General features: G+C 53.5%; 2 protein-coding genes across 5 annotated transcripts in view; one reads left to right on the forward strand and one right to left on the reverse strand.

The window, feature by feature from the left end:
• USP28 (ubiquitin specific peptidase 28) overlaps positions 1-8186 on the reverse strand; it is a 24476-nt gene extending 16290 nt beyond the window's left edge. For 2 of the 4 annotated variants that reach the window (XM_068994969.1, XM_068994967.1), the window contains exons 1-10: positions 7980-8186; positions 4599-4676; positions 4200-4332; positions 3586-3697; positions 3219-3390; positions 2173-2256; positions 1601-1738; positions 1092-1165; positions 533-609; positions 267-415 (exon numbers count right to left, since the gene is read on the reverse strand). In XM_068994969.1, the coding sequence (XP_068851070.1) occupies positions 267-415; positions 533-609; positions 1092-1165; positions 1601-1738; positions 2173-2256; positions 3219-3390; positions 3586-3697; positions 4200-4332; positions 4599-4676; positions 7980-8171 (1209 nt within the window). In that variant the 5' untranslated portion in view covers positions 8172-8186. Of the gene's footprint in view, positions 1-266; positions 416-532; positions 610-1091; positions 1166-1600; positions 1739-2172; positions 2257-3218; positions 3391-3585; positions 3698-4199; positions 4333-4598; positions 4677-4704; positions 4880-7979 lie in introns of those variants that run through there. The other 2 variants (XM_068994968.1, XM_068994970.1) reach the window with 2 other exon arrangements.
• On the forward strand, positions 7174-18543 carry LOC138098410 (5-hydroxytryptamine receptor 3A-like). The gene is made up of 9 exons (XM_068994971.1): positions 7174-7230; positions 15237-15400; positions 15539-15583; positions 15929-16038; positions 16619-16788; positions 17011-17171; positions 17412-17622; positions 17772-18025; positions 18184-18543. The coding sequence occupies exons 2-9, from the start codon at positions 15257-15259 to the stop codon at positions 18475-18477; spliced, it is 1389 nt and encodes a 462-aa protein (XP_068851072.1). The 5' UTR covers positions 7174-7230; positions 15237-15256; the 3' UTR covers positions 18478-18543.
• Positions 18544-18937: the final 394 nt, after the last annotated feature.

Below are 18937 nucleotides of genomic sequence, written 5' to 3' on the forward strand. Positions count from 1 at the left end.
GCAATTTAAAATTTAAAGTCTTTGAACTGGTTACATAGGACAACACATCTTTATAAATCAGCAAAGACTTAGTGTCTCAGCACCTAGCACTAACAGACATTTACATGAGATTCCAGGTATCCAGAAAATGTTTTGTGTTGAATTCTTAGAGAACACTCACAGTTGACATTTAAAGTTATCAGAATACATGACACACCCCTGCACTCTGTGTGCTGCACTTTTCTGCAGCAGGCAACCAAAGGCTCAACAAAAAAGGTCAAACTAACCTCCTGTCCATACTTCACTGACTGAGATGTTGTTGCCTCATCCATCTCTCCCTCCACCATGGCTCCTTCCAAGCACTCATTCAAGTTCCGGTAACCATTTACCTGAAGGGGATACTGACCAAAGGTCTCAATCTTGGAAAAAGCGTTGCCTGGATGATGGAAACCATACAGAAACCATGAGCTAACTCAAGAGAACAAAAAATTCTGGTTAACTCTGAAACACTCAAAGGAGTTAAAAAGTTGAATCTACCAAAGCCTTAACTCACCCTCATGGACACCCTCAGTCAGGAAAGTCCCGTAGAAGAGCTGCACCATTGGGTTTTCGGATTTGTCCCCAGGGCTTCTGTTTCAGAGAGCAAAAGCACACTTTCATTTGCAGTTAGAGGCTGCAAAAAAGCCCCAAGTTGTAATCTAAGCCTCTGCTTGGGAGCCTACAGGCAAAAGTACAGTTTTCTACTCAAGCACTAAATAAAGAGGAAGCTTCTCATTAATTTTCATGTTCCAAAGCACATTATAACACACCGACAACAGCAGAAAAAAAAAGTTAAGGTGCCAGCTTCTGAGAGGAAGTTTCAAACACCCAGAGCTTTTCTGTTCACCAGGGCTGCTGAGCTGCCCTCAAAAACCAATTTACTCTGCAGGCTATATTGGCACTGAGTGAAGTCCCACACTCACCAACAGGAGACGCAGACACAACACTTCAAGCTTATGGAGCCTCATCCACAGGAAACAAAGAACACTCATTTGCTCAAAATTTTCATATAAAGTCCTCTCATTTATTAAAACTCTCCTTAGGTCAAACTCCCGAGATCACCCAGAACTCACGTGGCATTCACAGTGAGCTGGAACGCATCCTCCAGCCAGTCCAGTAGTTTATGTGTAAATTCACTCACGTCTTGCTAGAAGAGAGATGAAAGTGGAGAGTCAATCGTGACATCCACCAGAAAGTGTTCCCCTGGTCTGCTGGTGTCACAGACCCACTGAACACAACCTGACTGGTACTGCTGTACCCACTCAGCCGAACTACGTGTGAGACTGAAGTGCTGTGCTGATTTAGACTGATAATGAACACCGCTCATCTGAACACTAGATCAGAGGAAATTATCATGATTGCTACCCAACTATGCAGATGGCACTGGGTAGTGCCATGCTATGCTGGCTGGTTAATTAGCACGCACGTACATTCTGCTCTAATGACACAGGGACAGCTGCTTGTCGGCTGACAAACATGGGAAAAGGCCTCTGAAAGTACCAGCAGGATGAGGCAAAATGGGGTCGCTGTGGCTGTGACTGCTGGTTTGAAGAGAGCAAAAGGCTTTTAAACGTGGTTTTACCTGCGGTTGTTCAGCGGATCTAAACACATCCCTCAAGAGTTCCAGTGCTGCAGAAGGGTCTACAAACTTACGCCACGTCCCCAGCATTAATGCAAACAGGCACTGAAGTTCTTGCATGAAGGCAATATTTCTTTTTCCCTGCATTGCAAAAAGAAGAAAAGTCAAAGCCTTCCTGCAGTTCTAAAAAGCAGCATCTTAAAACTTAGTGCTACTGAACACCATGTGCACATATCATAAAACGTACCCAACGAGCTGCGCACTGGCTCAAATACCAGTTCTACTGTGCGTGCAAACCAACAAGTAATCTGGAGCTGCCAAAGAAGTTTTATGGGAAAAACATCTCCATGCACAGCAGTTAAAGTCTCTAGAGGGCAGGGGTACAAGAAGCAGCTCTTTTTTTTCTCCTATCCTGATTCTGTCTTTGAGAATTTCCCAAAATTGTCTTTAATGCAGCCAGATGATTTTTAAGCCACAGGTCTCAGATGGCCCCAAATTAAATCTGGTTAGAGAAAGAGCAGAATGCTACACCACAAAAGAAGGAAACTTGACAGTGTTACTGAATCAAAACTTACAGTGTGACGACAACTTTCAAGCACATTCTGTGGCAGGGAGTACCCAAGGACCAGCCTCCGGAATTCTGGCAACTGAAACAGAGACTGAAAGGAGAGGAGAGGTAAAGCTTGGTCAGCACCTGCAAGGATTGGACTCACTACAATTTGATGCCCTGTTGTCATTCTCTGACTTGACAGGTTTATTTTGCGAACTTTACATTCCCAGTGGTCCTGTGTTACTGAACGCATGTTTACAATGTGAGCAGCCCCTGTGCTGGACCAGCACAGAATCAGACTCATAGAATTAACTAGTCTGGAAAAGACCTTTAAGATCATCAGCATGTTTGTACCCACCCAAGGACAAAATCTCATCCTGCCATTTCTAGGATAGATATAAACCTTTTAGGAAAGACCATTCTATTCTGCACAGGCAGGCTCAGAAAAGCATCCAGGAACAAGCCATGGTGAGAAAAACCCATTTGCAGCTTTCTTACTTCCTCTCAGAACTGAAGACAAATGATTAACATCTCTCTGCTGATGTGAAATGGTTAGGAGAGACAAATCTGCTCAGTTCCACTTACTGTTGTCTCTTCTTTAGGTCATTACTAATAATATATGCTGCCTAGTTGTTTATTTGTCCAAGCATCTATGCCAGTGTATTCCATTAACTGAAATACGATACACCGTGTGTTATCGAGCCAACAATAACTGCTGTAAAATTAAATTATCAGTTCACTTTGCCAGGCAAGCTTCTATCATTTCAGTAGGCACTTGGCTATTGCTGCACAACTCCCTGTGTACAGACACACAGATTCTTTGTATCTGTAGCTATTTTTAAGCAAAGCCTATTGAACTGCTCTTTGGCTCTTTCTGTACAGGCCCAGAACACATCACAGTCACATCACATAAACCCGGAAGTTTTTGTTTGAGCAGGGTCATATTCACTCATCTGCATACAATGACTCCCTCACAGAACTGCTGCATGTCTGCTTCTGACTGAGAAACACTCTGACTCCAAGACCACAGCAAGTTTGATATCAGAAAAAGAGAACTTTCTTACAGGTTACCTGTATAACAGCACTAAACCAACACGTGTTTCCAATATTTTTCATTCCAACAGGCCAGTCACCCGCTCTTCTCCAGTCATTCTGCTTGGGGCTCTCTACCCACAGAGAGAGCGTTTCACAGCGTTTCCTTTTGGAGCGGTATTTGTTTTCAGCGCAATGGGTGTCCTGTGGTCTGTCATGAGAGAGAAACACTGTGCTGTAAAACACCTCCCAAAGATTCCCTAAAGCTGCAGGAATCAAACTCCCCTCCAGCCAGTAGGTATCCACCAGGCAGGCGATCCATGTTAGTTCTGCAGTTACCAGCTTCAGAACCCGCTTATGATACCTGGGAAAACCAAAGTGGGGGGCCATTTACGGCCTCACTGACCTTTCAGCTGCATCCCTTTCTGCAGCTGGAGCTTTTGGTGATTCCAGTGGTCTGACAGTGTTGGCTGTGCGGAGGTTGTCTTGGTTGTGAGGGGCAGGTGCAGCACTAACATCTGGAAGTGGAGGCAGCATTCTGATCAGTTTTCCACCAGCAGCAGCAAACATTCTCTTTAAAAGGAATTCCTAGGAAACATCCCACTTCACAAATACAGCTTTTCAATCAATACAAGCAACATTTTCTAGCTCAGGTTTTAAACAGAAATCCCTGTTCAGATCATGCCAGGCAACCTAGGAGCCACTGAGTGAGCTGGATGAGGAGAACACAGCAGAGCATGCAGCTGGGCACTACCCAGATTTCCTTACAGCCAAATTCAGAGCTTAAGGAAACAATTCAAAGCTCTTGAAAGAACAAGAGAGGACCATCAGCTTTTTAACTGTGATGTGTCACCTCCAAACATTATTAAAACACTACTAGGTGATCAGTACTGGCAACATCTGCACCAGAACAGAAGCTGGAGGGATGTACTGCTAGCAGAAGCAGGGAGGATGGATACTTCCCCTTTGAGCTCACACAAACACATGAAGCTTAGGGGTGAGCAGAAGTAAAGGACTTACCCTGGGGGAGTTGTTTGCCCACTGCGCTCCCTTCCCAGGCGGATGGCTCTGCAGCAGCTGGGTCCTGCACTGGCTCCGGAGCAGGGTCCTCTGTCAGGAAGGTGACTGCTTCCATGAAGTCTCCATCAGCAGCCTGGCAGAATGACAGGGGAAAAGCGAAGCACCAGTGAGGAGCAGAACAGCAAAGGATTTACCCTTTGCCTCTCATGCATCCAGGCTGATCCTGGATCGCTCTCACAGGCCACACATGGACCATTCTAACAAGGACCAGCTCATCACCAGCTGACAAACACACCAGCGAACACCTCTGTGCTATGTTGGGCAGGGGCCTGAACTTGCCTGACTTTTTGGACAAAATCAGAGCTCTCTTTCCCCAGAACAACGGCAATATACACAAACCTTTAGAGCAGCAAGCAGGAATGCTGAATCCTGAATTCCTGTGATCTCTTTCATTTGGTTTAAGAGCACCTGGCAATCCTATGTGCAATAAATAAAGAAAGCTCACGTGAAAAGGTGACCAGGATGGACATTAAGCTGTTTCTGCAAGGCTTGCTGAGGGCTCAGTGGAGCACTGCTTCTTTCCTTCCTTTCTGCTGACAGACTGACACACAAGCCCAGTCACACTTGCTTGATGCAAATACCAACATCAGCTTGCACACCGCACTCAGGTTTTTCCCTGCTAAATTCACAGACTAACATTCAATCCCTTGTATCCTCAGGGGAATGCAGGCGGGCCCGGGAGGACAGGCTACCCCCGCTGTTGGCTGTGCAGCACCTGTGGTGGGAAGGGGCTTCCCCACCCCCCGAGGCAGCGGCATGTGCAGCTGGACATATAAGGTGGCCGCCTGCTCCCAGGGCACTGGCAGGAGCTATTTTCAGCGTTGTGGCACATGCCATTTGTGCATGTCACTTCTCACTGACAATGAGGTGTCAGAGCAAGGGCCCAGGAGCCTGTTGTTACTCCTCCTTCCCACTCCACACAAACCACTTGAGGTCTGGCGATACACTCACTGCTCAAGGCCCCAAGCTACGGTTCACAACCTTTGGCCAGTTCTGCCACTTAAAACAAACGATTACAAAAATTCTCCTTACCAGACTTGTAAAATCTTTGCAGCCTAGGCTTACCACAGGTTAGTCACTGCACTTGGCAAGCACAAATAACCTCAGTCAATGACTACCAGGAGAGGCAGCTCTCCACAAGGAGCCTCCTGGCGCTGGAGGTCCCACCACCCCTGTTCATGGTTGCAGTTCAGCTGATGCTGCTGCCAACGGCCCAGTCTAGGTGACAACTGAGATGCAGCTCCATAATGCCAGCATTGAATGTGGTATGGGAAGGACGTTACAACAGGAACAACGGCTGGGTCTGTGTCGTGTATCCTGATTTACAGAGGCTGTCTAGGATCCTGCTGTCAGCACAGCCTGACCAATCCCAGTTCCTTAAGATCACACTTTTAATTAATCTTGAACCAGCAAAGCTGCAGGCAAATAAACTCAAGTTTCTACTTACTCTCACCATTAAGAAAAAATGTAAGATGCTTCCAGGCCCCGGAGCACAAGTTTCACTCAGTTAGTAATGAGTCAACTACTTTTTTGAGCCCCCCACATATACTGGTGATGGATGCTACTCCACACACAAAGACAGCACGAATCCATGTCAGCTGCTAAAACAAAAAACCTCCTAGATTATTTTCGGTGGGAATTCTCTCATCAAGTTATTCATGGTGGTTCCATTTGAAATACTACTTTTACTTAACTTTTACAAGAAAGAGTACATATGTGTGTGCAAACCCCCCTCAACTCATCCCACACACTCTTTTTATCCTGAGAAAAGCCAAGACGGTCTGGAACACTTCAGCAGCCCCAGGAGGAGCTGCCCAGTGAGGAGCCAAGGCTGAGAGGCTCAGGGTGGGCATACTCTCACAAAGGCAAACCGCTTAAATCATGTTGCTAATTTTGCTGCCTTAGCGCGTGCCGTGCGTGTCGGCTGACCCCACCTTACGCCGCAGGGCGGATTTTTCCCGTGGAGAAAAAAACCCCAAACACCCTTGCTAATACATTGCACTATAATAATGAAATCCGAGGCAGGACAGGGCATGATTTTCTGGGGTTTTTCTGTTACAGCAGAGAACTCACAAAGGCTGCTGTAAGCATAAAAGCCAATTACGGATCCTCTGCCCTAAGTTACCATTTAATCTTTCAATGATTTCTGTATGCTTTTATTCAGCCTTTGAGAAAAGGTTTGTGCTAACAGCAGAGAGCTTATCCTGTACCACTTTTGAGAGGCTCATGGCTGCCTGGCAGCCCACAAAAGCCACCAGGAACCACACTCTCTGCAACCAATTTGTTAAGATTTTGGGGGGTGCATGTGGTTTTGTTGCCATAACTAGTCTGGTTATTGCTTTCTGAGGTTACGCACCATGGGGCTATAAAACAAGCTCTGTAGCTGGTAATTAACACCAGTGTACTGCTGCTGCTAACACACCCTGCACTTGCAAACCCAAACTGAACCAAGGCCCTACCTGCTGGAAAAATAACAACTCAAACCCAAATCCTATTAGTATTAAATTACAGCAACAGGAGATGAGTACAAAACCAAAAGGCTGAGAGGAAGTAGGGTACTAGAGATAAAATTACAAGGTCAGCCAGGAATGATGGAACAGAAAGGTTTTGCTGCTTTCCCTGCTCCGAGGTGACTCACTGCCCTCAAAAGTTTGTTTTGATGAGAAACTGTGAACAGGGAAGGGACCAAATGCAGCGCAGGAGTTCAAGGGTGTTCCAGAAATAACTGGACACAAGGAGAAGGAAGGTGGTGACACAGAAGAGGCACACAGAGCCTTGGCCTTCAGCCTCTGCACCTCAGCCATGCTTTTTATCATGGGGGAAACTGGATATGGAGAGGGCTGGAAACCCACAGGCTGCAGCAGGAACAAAGCCCATGTTCCTGGCCAAGGCTTTCACAAACCAATATCCATCACGAGAAGAAGAGCAGGCAGCAACTTCATCCTGCATTAACGTGAGCAAGATGCACACGGTAGGCACTGTCTGGTCACCACCCCCACACGACCAGGGCACGGTTGCTGCACTAATGCCACTTCTAACGCACAACCAAAGGGCTGATACCCTCATCCCATCCCACCCTGTAACTCTGACCTCTCTGAAACGCATCTCTTGGGTCCTAAGAGCACAGAGACGCTACAGAACAGTGTAGACCCCTGTGTCAGTTCGGGATGGTCTGGGCTGCAGTCCCCTGTGCACTGACACAGGCTCGCGTCCGGGTCCCTTCAGAGACAATGTACGCAGAGCCCTGAAGTTTGGGAGCAACAGTTTTCGTTAACTTGCCCCAGGAGATGCTGCTCAGCGGCAGGGAGGGAACACGCGTTTCTGCCCCCTGCAGAGGAGGAGGAGGGTGTCCGAGCGCCCGCCCGAGCCCTTTTCCGTGGTACCGGCGCATCGCGCGCGTTACCGCGCGGAGCCCGTTATTCCCAACGAAACACGCGCGGACGGCACCGCGGCCCGACGGGACGGGGCACCCAGAGCGGGGAAGCGCTGCGGACCGGCCCCGAGCGGCCGCGGGCCGCAGACTCGGGGAGCAGCGGGGCCGCCGCGGCGGGAGGCTCGGTCCGGCGGCAGCCCCGGCCCCGCGCGGGGGTCGCCGCCCGCCACCCTCCTCCCCGCTCCGCGATCTCGCCCTGCCGCTCCTCCCCCCCCCCCCCCCCCCCCAACATACCCCGCCGGCCCCGCGGTCTCATCCCGCCGCCCCCGCCCCGCCCGCGGTCTCACCTCGCCACCGCCGCCCCGGGCCCACAGCTCGGCCGTCATAAGGCCGCCGGCAGCGGCAGCGGCGCCGTCGCCGCACAGCGCGCACGCGCGGCCGCTCCGGTTCCGGGCGCGCCGCCCCCGCCGGGGTCGTGTCCAGCCGCGCCTGGCCGTGGGTCCGGCCCTGGTCATCTCTGTGTCCGTCTGTCCGGCCATGGGTCCGGCAGTGTTCCCCCCGAGAAGCCCGCGAGCATCGCCCTGGCCGCCGAGCCCGTTCTCCCCCGTCCACACCCCAGCAGCCGGGAACACCGGCCCCAGCCGGCGCTCTGCCCCGGCCGCGCCCCTCTAGACTGATAAAAGTGAATTATTTTCTTTTAATTACAACCGTAACAACCCCATCCGCCCTTTTTTTTTTTTAAACCCTGTTTTGGTCCAAGCTGCGTCTGACACGTGTCCGCCTGTGCTGGTCCGAGGCTACCAGGGCGGGAAGCTGCGAGCAGGGCGGCGAATGGAGGATGCCCGAGGGGACTGGGATGCTCCAGGGGTGGATGCGCCCCAGGGGAAAATCGCGAGGAAAAGGTTCAAAACAACCGAGAGCCTGGCACCTGCTTCCTGTTCCATCCAAACCCACACTTTGCCGGGCCTTGATAAATAAGCAGGAGATAGGCATTTCTCAGACTTGCTGAGCCAAAGGGCTCTGTGTTCTCCTCACAGCCCGGATTCTGCCTTTCTCTTAATAAAACGATGCTGAAATGGAGATGTTCCAGCAAGGGGGCCCCGGGGGCTGCGCAGGATCCGGGTATATCTGTGCAGACCCGACGCTGTTCGCAGCTCAGCCATTGGACCCGCGGATGAGATTGGCTCAGGCACCTGGGCAACTTGGCTCGACCTGACGAGCCAGCAGGGCTGAGCTCTCTTGGGGGGATCTGGTGAAAAACTGTCCTCCTGCATCATCAGGGACGTGTCGGTTGCAATTGACAGCCTAGGTTTGTCCCCCACTGGGCACTGAAGCTCTTGCAATACTGATGGCATTGGCATTTCCAGCAGAGCTGTGGCACTGCAGGAGAAAGGAGATAGTAGGGTCAGACGGTGCCTCTGCCGTACCCTGGTTGCCAATTCTCCCGCGAAAATGCCCTTTCCCAGCTGGGTGGGCATCTCCCACACTTGTTTTCCTGGGCACTCACAGACCATCCCTCGCCTTTTGTTTTGGAAGAGCTGTGGGAATCTCAGTGTAGGCTGTTCTGGGATTGCCCCAGCTCCCTGGTTCTCACAGGTACTCCAGATGAAGAATTCGGGAGGCAAAAGGGAGGAGGTAGCAGTGTAGATAAGGTAAAACTGAGGAAGCCACTGTTAGCCAATTTCCCTGATGTGCAAAGGAAAAACAAGACAACCAGTAATGTTTAAATGCAACAAAGCAAGAAATTCCACTCATTTTGGGATCCTGCCAGGCTATTAATAGTGAGAGATAGGGACGTAGTGCCGGGCACTGTGATTTACACTCTGGAACCCCCATGTACTGCTGAGGGAGTGGTGCTTTACCTGAACTTCGTTGCTCGGGGAAGGGTCCCCAGGATTTTCCTACCTTAAAAAAAACCTATTAACCATAAAAATTCTGAATGTCCCAGTTACAAAGATAAACTCAGACCCATATTTTTAGCTCCAGGTTTGTCCAGGCTGTGTTTAATGTTTAGCAGCCTGATTAATGCTGTGATAACTAACTAGGGTGTAGAACAATTTGTTTGCAGCATTAAGTGCAGTCACAGCACTGTTACGTCCCAGATAATTTACCATTGTACACCTTCAGACAGAGCAAGCTGCAGACATGTTCTGAGAGCCTTCCATACAGCCTTGACTTAGCAAAAGGAAGCAATAAGTGCTTTAAAAATAAAACCCTCAGAGTGGACTTTCTTCTGTCACTGTGCCCTCTAGGGCTGTCCCCACACACTGCAGCATGTCCAACCTCTCAAGCACTGCCACAGTCCTCCATGGATTGAATTCCAAGAGAAACAAGAGGCAGAAGACTTTTCTGCAAGACTTTTTCAGACACGAGGCTTTTACATCAAGGCAGTCATCGTGTGCACAATCCTTGCTGCAAACCTGCCTTGGGGATGGGGACTTTTCCAAGGTGGCAGCATGCAGCCACAACAGCACTGGAGCCCCCTGTCCATCTCCTGCCCAGTGAGCCTCCAGCACAGGTCTCCTTCAAAAGTAAAAGGTAAAAGGAAAAGACAGCCATACAAGAAAAAACAGCCAAGTCTCAGCTCTCAGCAAGGCAATTCTTGCCTGACCTTGGATGGTGCTCAGCCTGTGTTGCATAGTTGCTGCCCCACTCAGTATCAGCCATATCTCCTTCATTAAAAGCAATGGGCTCCAAATACCTTCATGTACTTATTATTACCTGGCTTTAATGGTAATGAAATGGTAGAAGAATATTGCAAACACCTGAAGGGTGTCTAATGGAAGAGAGGACTTGAAAGGAAAGTGCTCCCATCCCTTCTCTGGGGGATTTAAAAGCATTGGGCTCCTTCACTGGGGTGAGGATGGGCTTGGTACCTGCAACGGGCAATTTTTGGCTTCTCCAAGGGCCATGCAGTTTGCACCCACGGGACAAAGCTACCAGCATCCCCAAATTAAATTAAATTAGCCAAGGGCACCACACTGAGCAGCTGTTCATGGCATTTGGTCTGTGCTTCGGTCTTGGAGCTGCACAAGGCGAGTGCCAGAGGAGAGATCCTGTATATCCCCCAGGCCCTTTGCAGTGATCCAGGGATCCCTGAGGACCACTGCCCCTGGGTACAGGGCCCCATGGGAGTGGGGGCTGCTGTGAGCCTGGTCATGCCCATGCCGGCAGCCCTGCCTGCCTGCAGTGTTTATTTCATGTCTCGCAGCGTTAAATCATAGCAGACATGCAATTCGGGGAGCATGAGGCTCCGTAATGGGCGGCCTCAGGCGTGTGATGGGGCCGGGGCCATCAGGCAGCTGTGCTGCCAGGGCTCCTTGCTGATGCTTTATTGCTTCTGACGCTCCAAACGCGCTCTGAAAGGCGAACCCTGGCAGCCTGGAGGAGAGCTGCTTCCGTCTCCTGCCCGCTCCAAACCGGCAAGCAACACAATTGAGGCCTCCCTTCCTGTTCCCGCTGTGGTCCCCAGCCTGGCTACAACACCCCATCCTGCACAGAGCCCAGCCATGCTCCTGCCACAGCCTGACAGCCCCCAGCATATTCCATGGCACGGGGTGGGAGCTGCCAAAGGAATACAGTGCATAATCCTACACACCCAGGACTTGGGATGAGGTCAGGTTGGGGTGAGGAGGGAATGCAGGGCATCACTTGTGCCATCACATGCTGGGGATCTTGTGCTTGTGCCCCTGTGCTCCCCCCAGCCTCTGAGATCGCTGCACCTCTGGGCTAAATACCTGCTTGCCCAGCCAGGGAACCTGCTTGCAGCGTGGCTGCTCCAGGAGAGAGGCCTGAGTGCCCATCCTGGTGCAGAGATGCTGCCATGCCTGGCTGCAGCGGAGCCTGGACAGGACGCGGGTCTGAGCTGTGGGAAGCCCCAGGCACTGAGCACTTCGATTCCCAGAAAAGCAATTACCGTGCAGCAGATTACAGGGCTAATAAAATCCCATTATGCTATTTCGGAAAGTAAATCTGATCTGGGCGCTGCCGATTGATATCAGCCATCCCACAAAATGTCCTGCAAGAGCCCCCTGTGTGTGTGTGTAACATGAGGCTACAGTAGATCACGCTAATTAGATATCCAATAACAGGAGGGCTGATAGGAACTACATTAAAATCTCTTTAAGTTGAAGATGTAAAACCCAAGGGAGAAAATTCAGTTAATGATGCTGCAGCAGAGGCTCCACTGGAGCAGTCCATGTCCCCTTGGCCTCATCCTGCTGGCTGCAGACGCAGGAGGCTGGAGGAGAGGGGGCAGAGCGGGGCACAGTCCCCAGCACCATGGCGGCGCTGCCCGTGATTTTCATTACCCAGATTCAATAAGGGGAGAGTGCTATGAGCTGCTGGCGCTCCTTGGGAGGTGACTTGCCAGCCACTAACGGAGCTGAGAAATCAAATTAGCCCCAGCTCTGCTCTTGCTCTCTCCCTGACACCGCTGTTGGCAGCCAAGGGGGAGTTCATCAGGGCCCCGCACTAATTCTTATCTCGTTTAAGTGACTCCATGCCGGCATCTGATGCAATTTGCTCTACGCCACTGCTGCAGGCTTTGGTCCCTGCCCGCTGCTTCCCCAGGATTTCCAGCAGCTGGCAGCTTTGTGGGAGCATGGGCACCTGCAACACACACAAGGACAGTGTAGACATAGAGGAATACAGAAGATTATAGAGGCTGAGGGTCGAGGGAAGGCTCCCCTGCCGGGTAGAGGGACATTGCCCAGCCCAAGGCTATGACGCTGTGACATGGAGGGATGAATGGGCAGCCTGAGCAGGGAACCCATGCATTGGTGGACACCGAGGGCCTTTTGACTCTCAGTAATACCTGACCAGGCTTTGCTTCTAGTCTTGTTTGCCCCAAGGTGTTAAATGTTTTGGGAAACTGATACCAGTAGGAAGCACTTTGCTGAAATTTACAGCAAGTGCAAATTGCTGCGGTGAAAATGGACCCCGGTGTAGGTGCAGGTCTGAGGGTTTGGGGGAAAGCTGCTGCCCCAAGCTGCACGTGCTGCCCCCACCTGCGACTGTCAGAGTCACTGTCAGTGGGACAGACCCGCCTGCTGCAGGGTGTGAAGGGGAGCCCGGTACCTCCAGAGCTCCCCTCTCCCCTGCTGATGGAAACCCACCCTGTGTCAGTACCACATCCCTGGACAGGCTCCCCTCCCCTGCCTCTCAGAGGATTTACCCCGTCTTTCCAACTGCTGAGGATCTCCTGGCGCAGCCCTGGCACCTGCAGCACCCTCTCCCCGCATCGTGCCCCCCACTGCACATGGGCGTGATGTACAACCCCAAAATCTGCTTCGCCACAACCAGGCGCCTGGGCAGAGGACGGGGAAGCTCTCTGAAAGCTGGGCGGGGTGGGGGGATAGCGGGGTGGGCCCCTCTCGCATCCTCCCAGCCTGAAACTTGATTCAGCGGGAGAGGCTGATCGCGAGATTAATTGGGCGTTCTCAAAAACCCGACGGCGGGGGGAAAGCCATACGAGTGCCGCCTTCCTCCCTGCTCCGCTCAGTCCTCCGCCGAGCCGGCGGCGGCTGGAGCCAGCGGATCCATGGTGCCCACGGCTCTCGGGGCGCTCCTGGCCCTGCTGCCGCTGGCCTCGACGCTGCAGAGCCCAGGTAAGGTGAGGGACCCGTGGGCAGAGCTGGGGAGCTGAGGCAGAGCGGGTTGCTCCTGGCACGGAGCAGCAGCTTCCCAGAACCTGAGCCGTGCTGAGTGGCAGGCAAAGGCTGCTTTTAAGGGAGCCTTCATGCTACTGGGAAGCGACATACCTGGGAGAAGCTGGAGCATGGGAGAGCTCCGGTGCGGAGCCTGAAGGTGCATCCTGCCTGGGTAACACTGGCAGCAACGCAACGGGGCATTAGAACCCAGCTCTACGTTGTGGGTTTGTCACTGCGGGGTCTTGAGGTACTCTAGAGCTGTGCCAAGAGACAGCCCTGAGGACAGAGAGAGACATGGGGGTCTCCTGCCTGCACCCCACTGCCTGAGAGGTGCTGCCCGAGCCCCCTGCCTGATGAAGGGCTTTCTCCAATATAATGCTTAGTCCGTCATAACCTAGAGCTGGGTTTTGGGCATGATGCTGTGCCTATAGTTTGTAATTGCAGCTCTGCGCAGTGCAAAATTGACGGCCAACATATTCCCTTGTTATTCCATTGTTATTTTCTCACCTAATATTCCTGGGAAATAGCACAAAAATCCTTGCGCTGTTTTGCACCAGCACAGCTGAAAGTGTTCAGCAGGCTGGTGACTCAAATCTCTGGATAGGTCATGTAGCTCCTGTCACCCAACTCCCAAACCTTCTCCCACCGTTAGCACACCAAAGGTGGCAGAAAAGGAGTGGGAACAGTGATACTCTCACCCTGGCAGTGCCGGCCAGGAGGCAGGAAGGGCTGTGCAGACAGATCCTCATGTGTCAGGGCTGTGCCAGGGTTGTGCCGAGTTGCACCAGGTGAGTTGCCAGCACAATCCTGGCACAGCTTTGGGCTGGGCAGACCAGCGCGGTGTCTGGAGAAGAGGCAAAGAGCATCTGAGGTAAACCCAGCCCAGTCCTCCCTCTGCAAAGCCATTTCCCTGCTGCCAAAGCATCCTGACGTAGACCTGGGTGGCATGGATGCGAGGAGGAGAAGGTGTGAGGAGGACTGCAAGCGTGAGCCAGCTGCCATCAGCTGCAGCAGGAAAGGCCCCTTGGCCGCCCAAGCTGTGGGGATGGCAGCACCTGTTATTTCCTCGCCTCACCCTAATTGCTGCCTCTCCCCCCATCTCGCTGCCTCTGTCGGTTCATACCTGCCTGGGCGAGCATCATGCACCTGGCTGGCTACCCAGTATTACCGCTCGTGAGCAATGTCAGAGGGGCTGAGGCTGCTGCTTTTTCTTTTTTTTAGCTTAAAATACAGAATAAAATTCCCTTCCAGCAGCTTTTCCCAAGTTCCTGTAGATCTATTCCAATTAGTCTCTTCCATTATGCTGGAATTGGACTCTGGGGCTGGGTGTGCTGCAGAGCACAGCCACAAGTGTAGCACTGCTGCCCTGGTCCAGCCGTGGTGTTCCAGCTGCCTTGCGTTCCAGCTGCCTGGCAGTGAGGACATGGTGCTGAAAGCAATTTGGCCTTGATTGATGCTGCTGTCACCAGTCAAGGGACTGTTTTCACAGGAAGCAAACACCAAGATACCTAATAAATGAATTTAGCATCCTGCTTCATCTCTAACCTTCACCGCCTCCACCTGCTGAACAAAAACCGGGCCCTCGAGGGAGTGAATGGTATGAAACTTACCCAGGGGCAGTGTGTCCCTCGTGGTTCTTGCTGCCGCTGTCCTGGCACCTGTCCAGAAAGGCGGAGGCTGGCAGCTGTGCCCTCTGAGGCTAGGGAAGGTCACAGCGCTGACCAGCTGCACAGCACAGGATATCAGTAACATATTAGGTGATGGTTCTGGTTGGCCAGGCTTGTTTCCCATCAGGATGCTCCTATTTAACTTGAATAGGAAACCCCAACTGGTAAGTGAGGGCTGGCAGCTGGCAGCATCCCGCAGCCCACGGCACACTGCAGGGTGATGGCAGCCGCTGCCCCAGTGCGAGCAGCCTCCCTCACTCCCTCCCTTCCTCCCTCTGCTAAGCAGGTACCCAGCATGGGGGCCGGATGCCGGAGCCGTCCGAACCCACCCTGCGCCGCCTGTCCCACTACCTCCTGGCCCACTACCAGAAGGGCAGCCGGCCTGTGCGGGACTGGCGAACGACCACTAACGTGGCCATCGACCTCATGGTCTATGCCATCCTCAGTGTGGTGAGTCTTCTGCTCCCGTTCTGCATGTGTCCACAGGGAGGGGAATGGTACCTGGCATGCAACATCCTCCCAGCATGCTTTGCCCATCTTCCGAAGTGTAAATGTCCCCGTTCTGACACTGTGCTCATCTTCCCACAGGATGAGAAGAACCAGGTGCTGACCACCTACGTCTGGTACAGGCAGGTGAGTAGCCGTGAAACCTCACCCCTTCCTTGCTGGGCCCCCCTCCCTCCCCTCAGGGTCAAGCACCCCCAAAACCCCATGTTTTCCTGTGGGAGAAGCGTGCAGTCCTGCAGGAGAGCAGTGAGGGGAAACCTATCCTGGGGGCTGGTGAGACCTCTGTAGCACATGAACCTCAAGGCTCAGCTTTCATGCTCCATCTTTTGCACTGCTTGGTGTTGTGTGAGCTGAAGGATAAGTCTTCCCTCCCTCCCATGGGTGGGAAGATTGCTTGGTGCTAGTCTGGGGTCTGTGTGCTGGCAGAGTGGAAGGACCTCACCCACCAAGTCCCCTCTCCCTTGTCCCCAGCACTGGACAGATGAGTTCCTCAGATGGGACCCAGCTCGCTTCGACAACCTGACGCAGATCTCCCTCCCCGTAGAGAGCATCTGGGTGCCCGACATCCTCATCAATGAGTTGTGAGTGCAGCCAAAGTCTGGAGTGAGATAGCCTGGGACTGGAACTCCCTCGCCCACCATGGGCACGTACCGTCCCATGCTTTGTATTCCTGGCACAGAGCTGGCAGCCTCCCCACATCAGGGAGCTGCAGATGGGGATCGGCTCGGCAGTTGGGCCATTTCCAATGCTGGCTAACCACAACCATTGTTAATTACCCTCACTGTGCTGGGGGTGAGATCCAGATATCAGGAGAAAGGCTTTGTGAAGACAGTACAATGCAAGGGCAGCTGCAGAGCTTCTGGCTCTTCCCATGAAGCTATCTGGTGTCCTTCCCACTCCGTGGGGATTTAAGTTGTTCCCACTGCCTCCTGAGGGTTCTGGGACAATGACACAGACACTTCTTGGGCTGTGAGAAAGCAGCAGTCTGGGCAATGCAGAGGTGATGCCAGGTAGAAATGCCTGCAAGGATATTACCAAAAAAGCAGAACAGGGGGCAAATCCCTATCTCTTGGGCAGTTCCCCCCTGAAATGCTATTTGACAGAAGGAACCCCTGCCCAGAGTGCTCTCCAGCCCACATTTCTGTCCCTCATGTCCCCCAGTGTGGATGTTGGAAAGTCCCCGCACGTCCCCTATGTTTATGTCAGCCATCACGGGGAGGTGCAGAACCTCAAACCCATCCAGGTGATGACCGCCTGCAGCCTGGACATCTACAGCTTCCCCTTCGACGTCCAGAACTGCTCGCTCACTTTCACCAGCTGGCTGCACCACAGTGAGTGCCGGGACGCCCACGGCTGGGGGACTCGAGGGGAGCGGGCAGGACCTCTGCTGGGCCGGAGCTCCGTGCAGGAGGCAACTCGTCCCTCTAGATGGCCCCAGCGGATCGGGGAAGCGTGCAGGGGCGGGCAGGCACGCAGCCGGTGTGGAGGTGCCGGCAGTTGCCGGCGCTTTGGGCAGGGCCCCCCCAGTTCTCACCTCTCCTCTGCCCCCCCAGTTCGTGATATCAACCTCTCGCTGTGGCGTCAGCCGGAGCTCGTCAAGTTCGACCGAAGTGTCTTCATGAACCAGGGCGAATGGGAGCTGCTCTACGTCCTCAGCCGCTTCCAGGAGTTCAGTGTCAAGAGCAGTGACAGCTATGCTGAGATGAAGTTCTACGTAAGAGCCTTTGGCCACCGTGTTTCTCAGGGATACGGCACGAGGGAAGGGTCTTGCCCCATCCCTGTCGCTGCTCTGTGCTGCAGCTCCTGCCTGCAGGTGGGAGGCTCTCGGTAGTGGGCCCTTCCTCTGGCTCACCTTAGTGCCTCCCACCATCCTCACCTGCCTTGGCAAAGAGCCACACCAGCTGCAAGCCTCATTTCAACCCTTCACAGCCTTTTCTGTCTCTCTGTCCTGCAGGTAGTCATCCGGAGACGCCCCCTCTTCTACACCGTCAGCCTGCTGCTCCCCAGCATCTTCCTGATGGTTATGGACATTGTGGGCTTCTACCTACCTCCCCACAGTGGTGAGAGGGTCTCTTTCAAGATCACTCTCCTGCTGGGCTACTCGGTTTTCCTCATTATTGTGTCCGACACATTGCCAGCTACTGCCGTCGGCACCCCGTTGATAGGTACGGTGGTTCTACACGCCTATCCAACTGCCACGGCAGTCGTGAGCAGAGACCACAGGGCTCTGAGAGTTGAGCGGGGAGGATTTGCTTGGGCCTGTGCTCTGTGCATGAGCCTTTGCAGGTCACTCACCTCACTGATGCCTCTGCAGGCATCTACTTTGTGGTGTGCATGGCACTGCTCGTCATCAGCCTGACGGAAACCATCCTGATTGTGCGCCTGGTGCACAAGCAAGACCTGCAACCCCATGTCCCTGAGTGGGTGAAACACCTGCTGCTGGAACGAGCCACCATCCTGCTCTGTGTCTGGGACAGGAAGAAATTCAGCCAAAGCAGGACGCAAAGCTTGGACATCTCCAGGCAGGTGGAGAACAATGACAGCACAGGTAAGGGTTGCACAGAGAGGGCCTGTGGGATCTGAAGGAGTCTAAGTGCTCTGTAGGCATTGACACCAACACAGCCACTGTTTGAATGGTGAACTGGGTGCCTAGTTCATCCTCAGAAACCCCAGTTCCCCATCTTAATAGGTTTTTCACATTTGCTTCTTTTGATCCCTCAGCCAAGCTGACCCCCTACGGCTGTGAGGACCCCCGGGAGTGCGGGCCAGTGGGGGGCACGAGGTCCACACTGGCCTTTGCTGACCGGACAGAGGGCTTAGCAGCACTGCAGGAGGTCCTGCGCGAGACCACGGCTATCCGCCAGCTTCTGGAGAAACGTGAGGAATTCCGCGATGTCGCCCGCGAGTGGCTGCAAGTGGGCTACGTGTTGGATGTCCTGCTGTTCCGGGTGTACTTGGCAGCTGTCCTGGCTTACAGCATCACACTGGGCACCCTCTGGTCGGTGTGGCGGGATGCCTGAGCAATGCCCGTTGTTCAGGGCGGGAGACGGGGGACCTCACTCTGACACGTTGTCCCTGGCTCTGGGATTCGCCAGTGTCTGTCCACCCAGGCGGGCACATCCCTCACGTCCCTCAGCTCCGCAGCGGGAAGGCAGAGCCGAGCAGGAGCCCCCAGGACTCCATGACCCTGCCCAAACCTCTCTGCATGCTTCCCCTGCCAACCCCCGGGAGCGCTCCCGGCCCGGCCCGGCCCGGCCCGGCCAGGGCCGCAGCTTCAGCACCGCGGACAGCGGCCCCGCCGCCCGGCCCAGCCGCCTCCCGACCGGGGGTCCCCCGGCCTCGGGTGGGGTCCTCCCTGCCCCGGGGGATCCCCACCGCCCCAGGGGTCCCGCTGTCCTCGGCTCCCCCTACCCCTCACCCCGGCTGCTGCCTTTATTCCCTATCCCGGGCCCCCGGGCACGCTTGCCCAGCAGATCCCAA

The sequence above is a fragment of the Aphelocoma coerulescens genome, chromosome 24, assembly GCF_041296385.1.
Source record: "Aphelocoma coerulescens isolate FSJ_1873_10779 chromosome 24, UR_Acoe_1.0, whole genome shotgun sequence".
Taxonomy (NCBI): domain Eukaryota; kingdom Metazoa; phylum Chordata; class Aves; order Passeriformes; family Corvidae; genus Aphelocoma; species Aphelocoma coerulescens.

Excerpts from the sequence above, each read along its gene's own strand:
- LOC138098410 (XM_068994971.1), top strand. The coding sequence starts at position 15,257 with ATGCCGGAGCCGTCCGAACCCACCCTGCGCCGCCTGTCCCACTACCTC. Across the intron at positions 17,172-17,411 it reads ATGCTGAGATGAAGTTCTAC|GTAGTCATCCGGAGACGCCC; the intron begins GTAAGAGCCTTT and ends TCTGTCCTGCAG. Across the intron at positions 17,623-17,771 it reads CGTCGGCACCCCGTTGATAG|GCATCTACTTTGTGGTGTGC; the intron begins GTACGGTGGTTC and ends ATGCCTCTGCAG.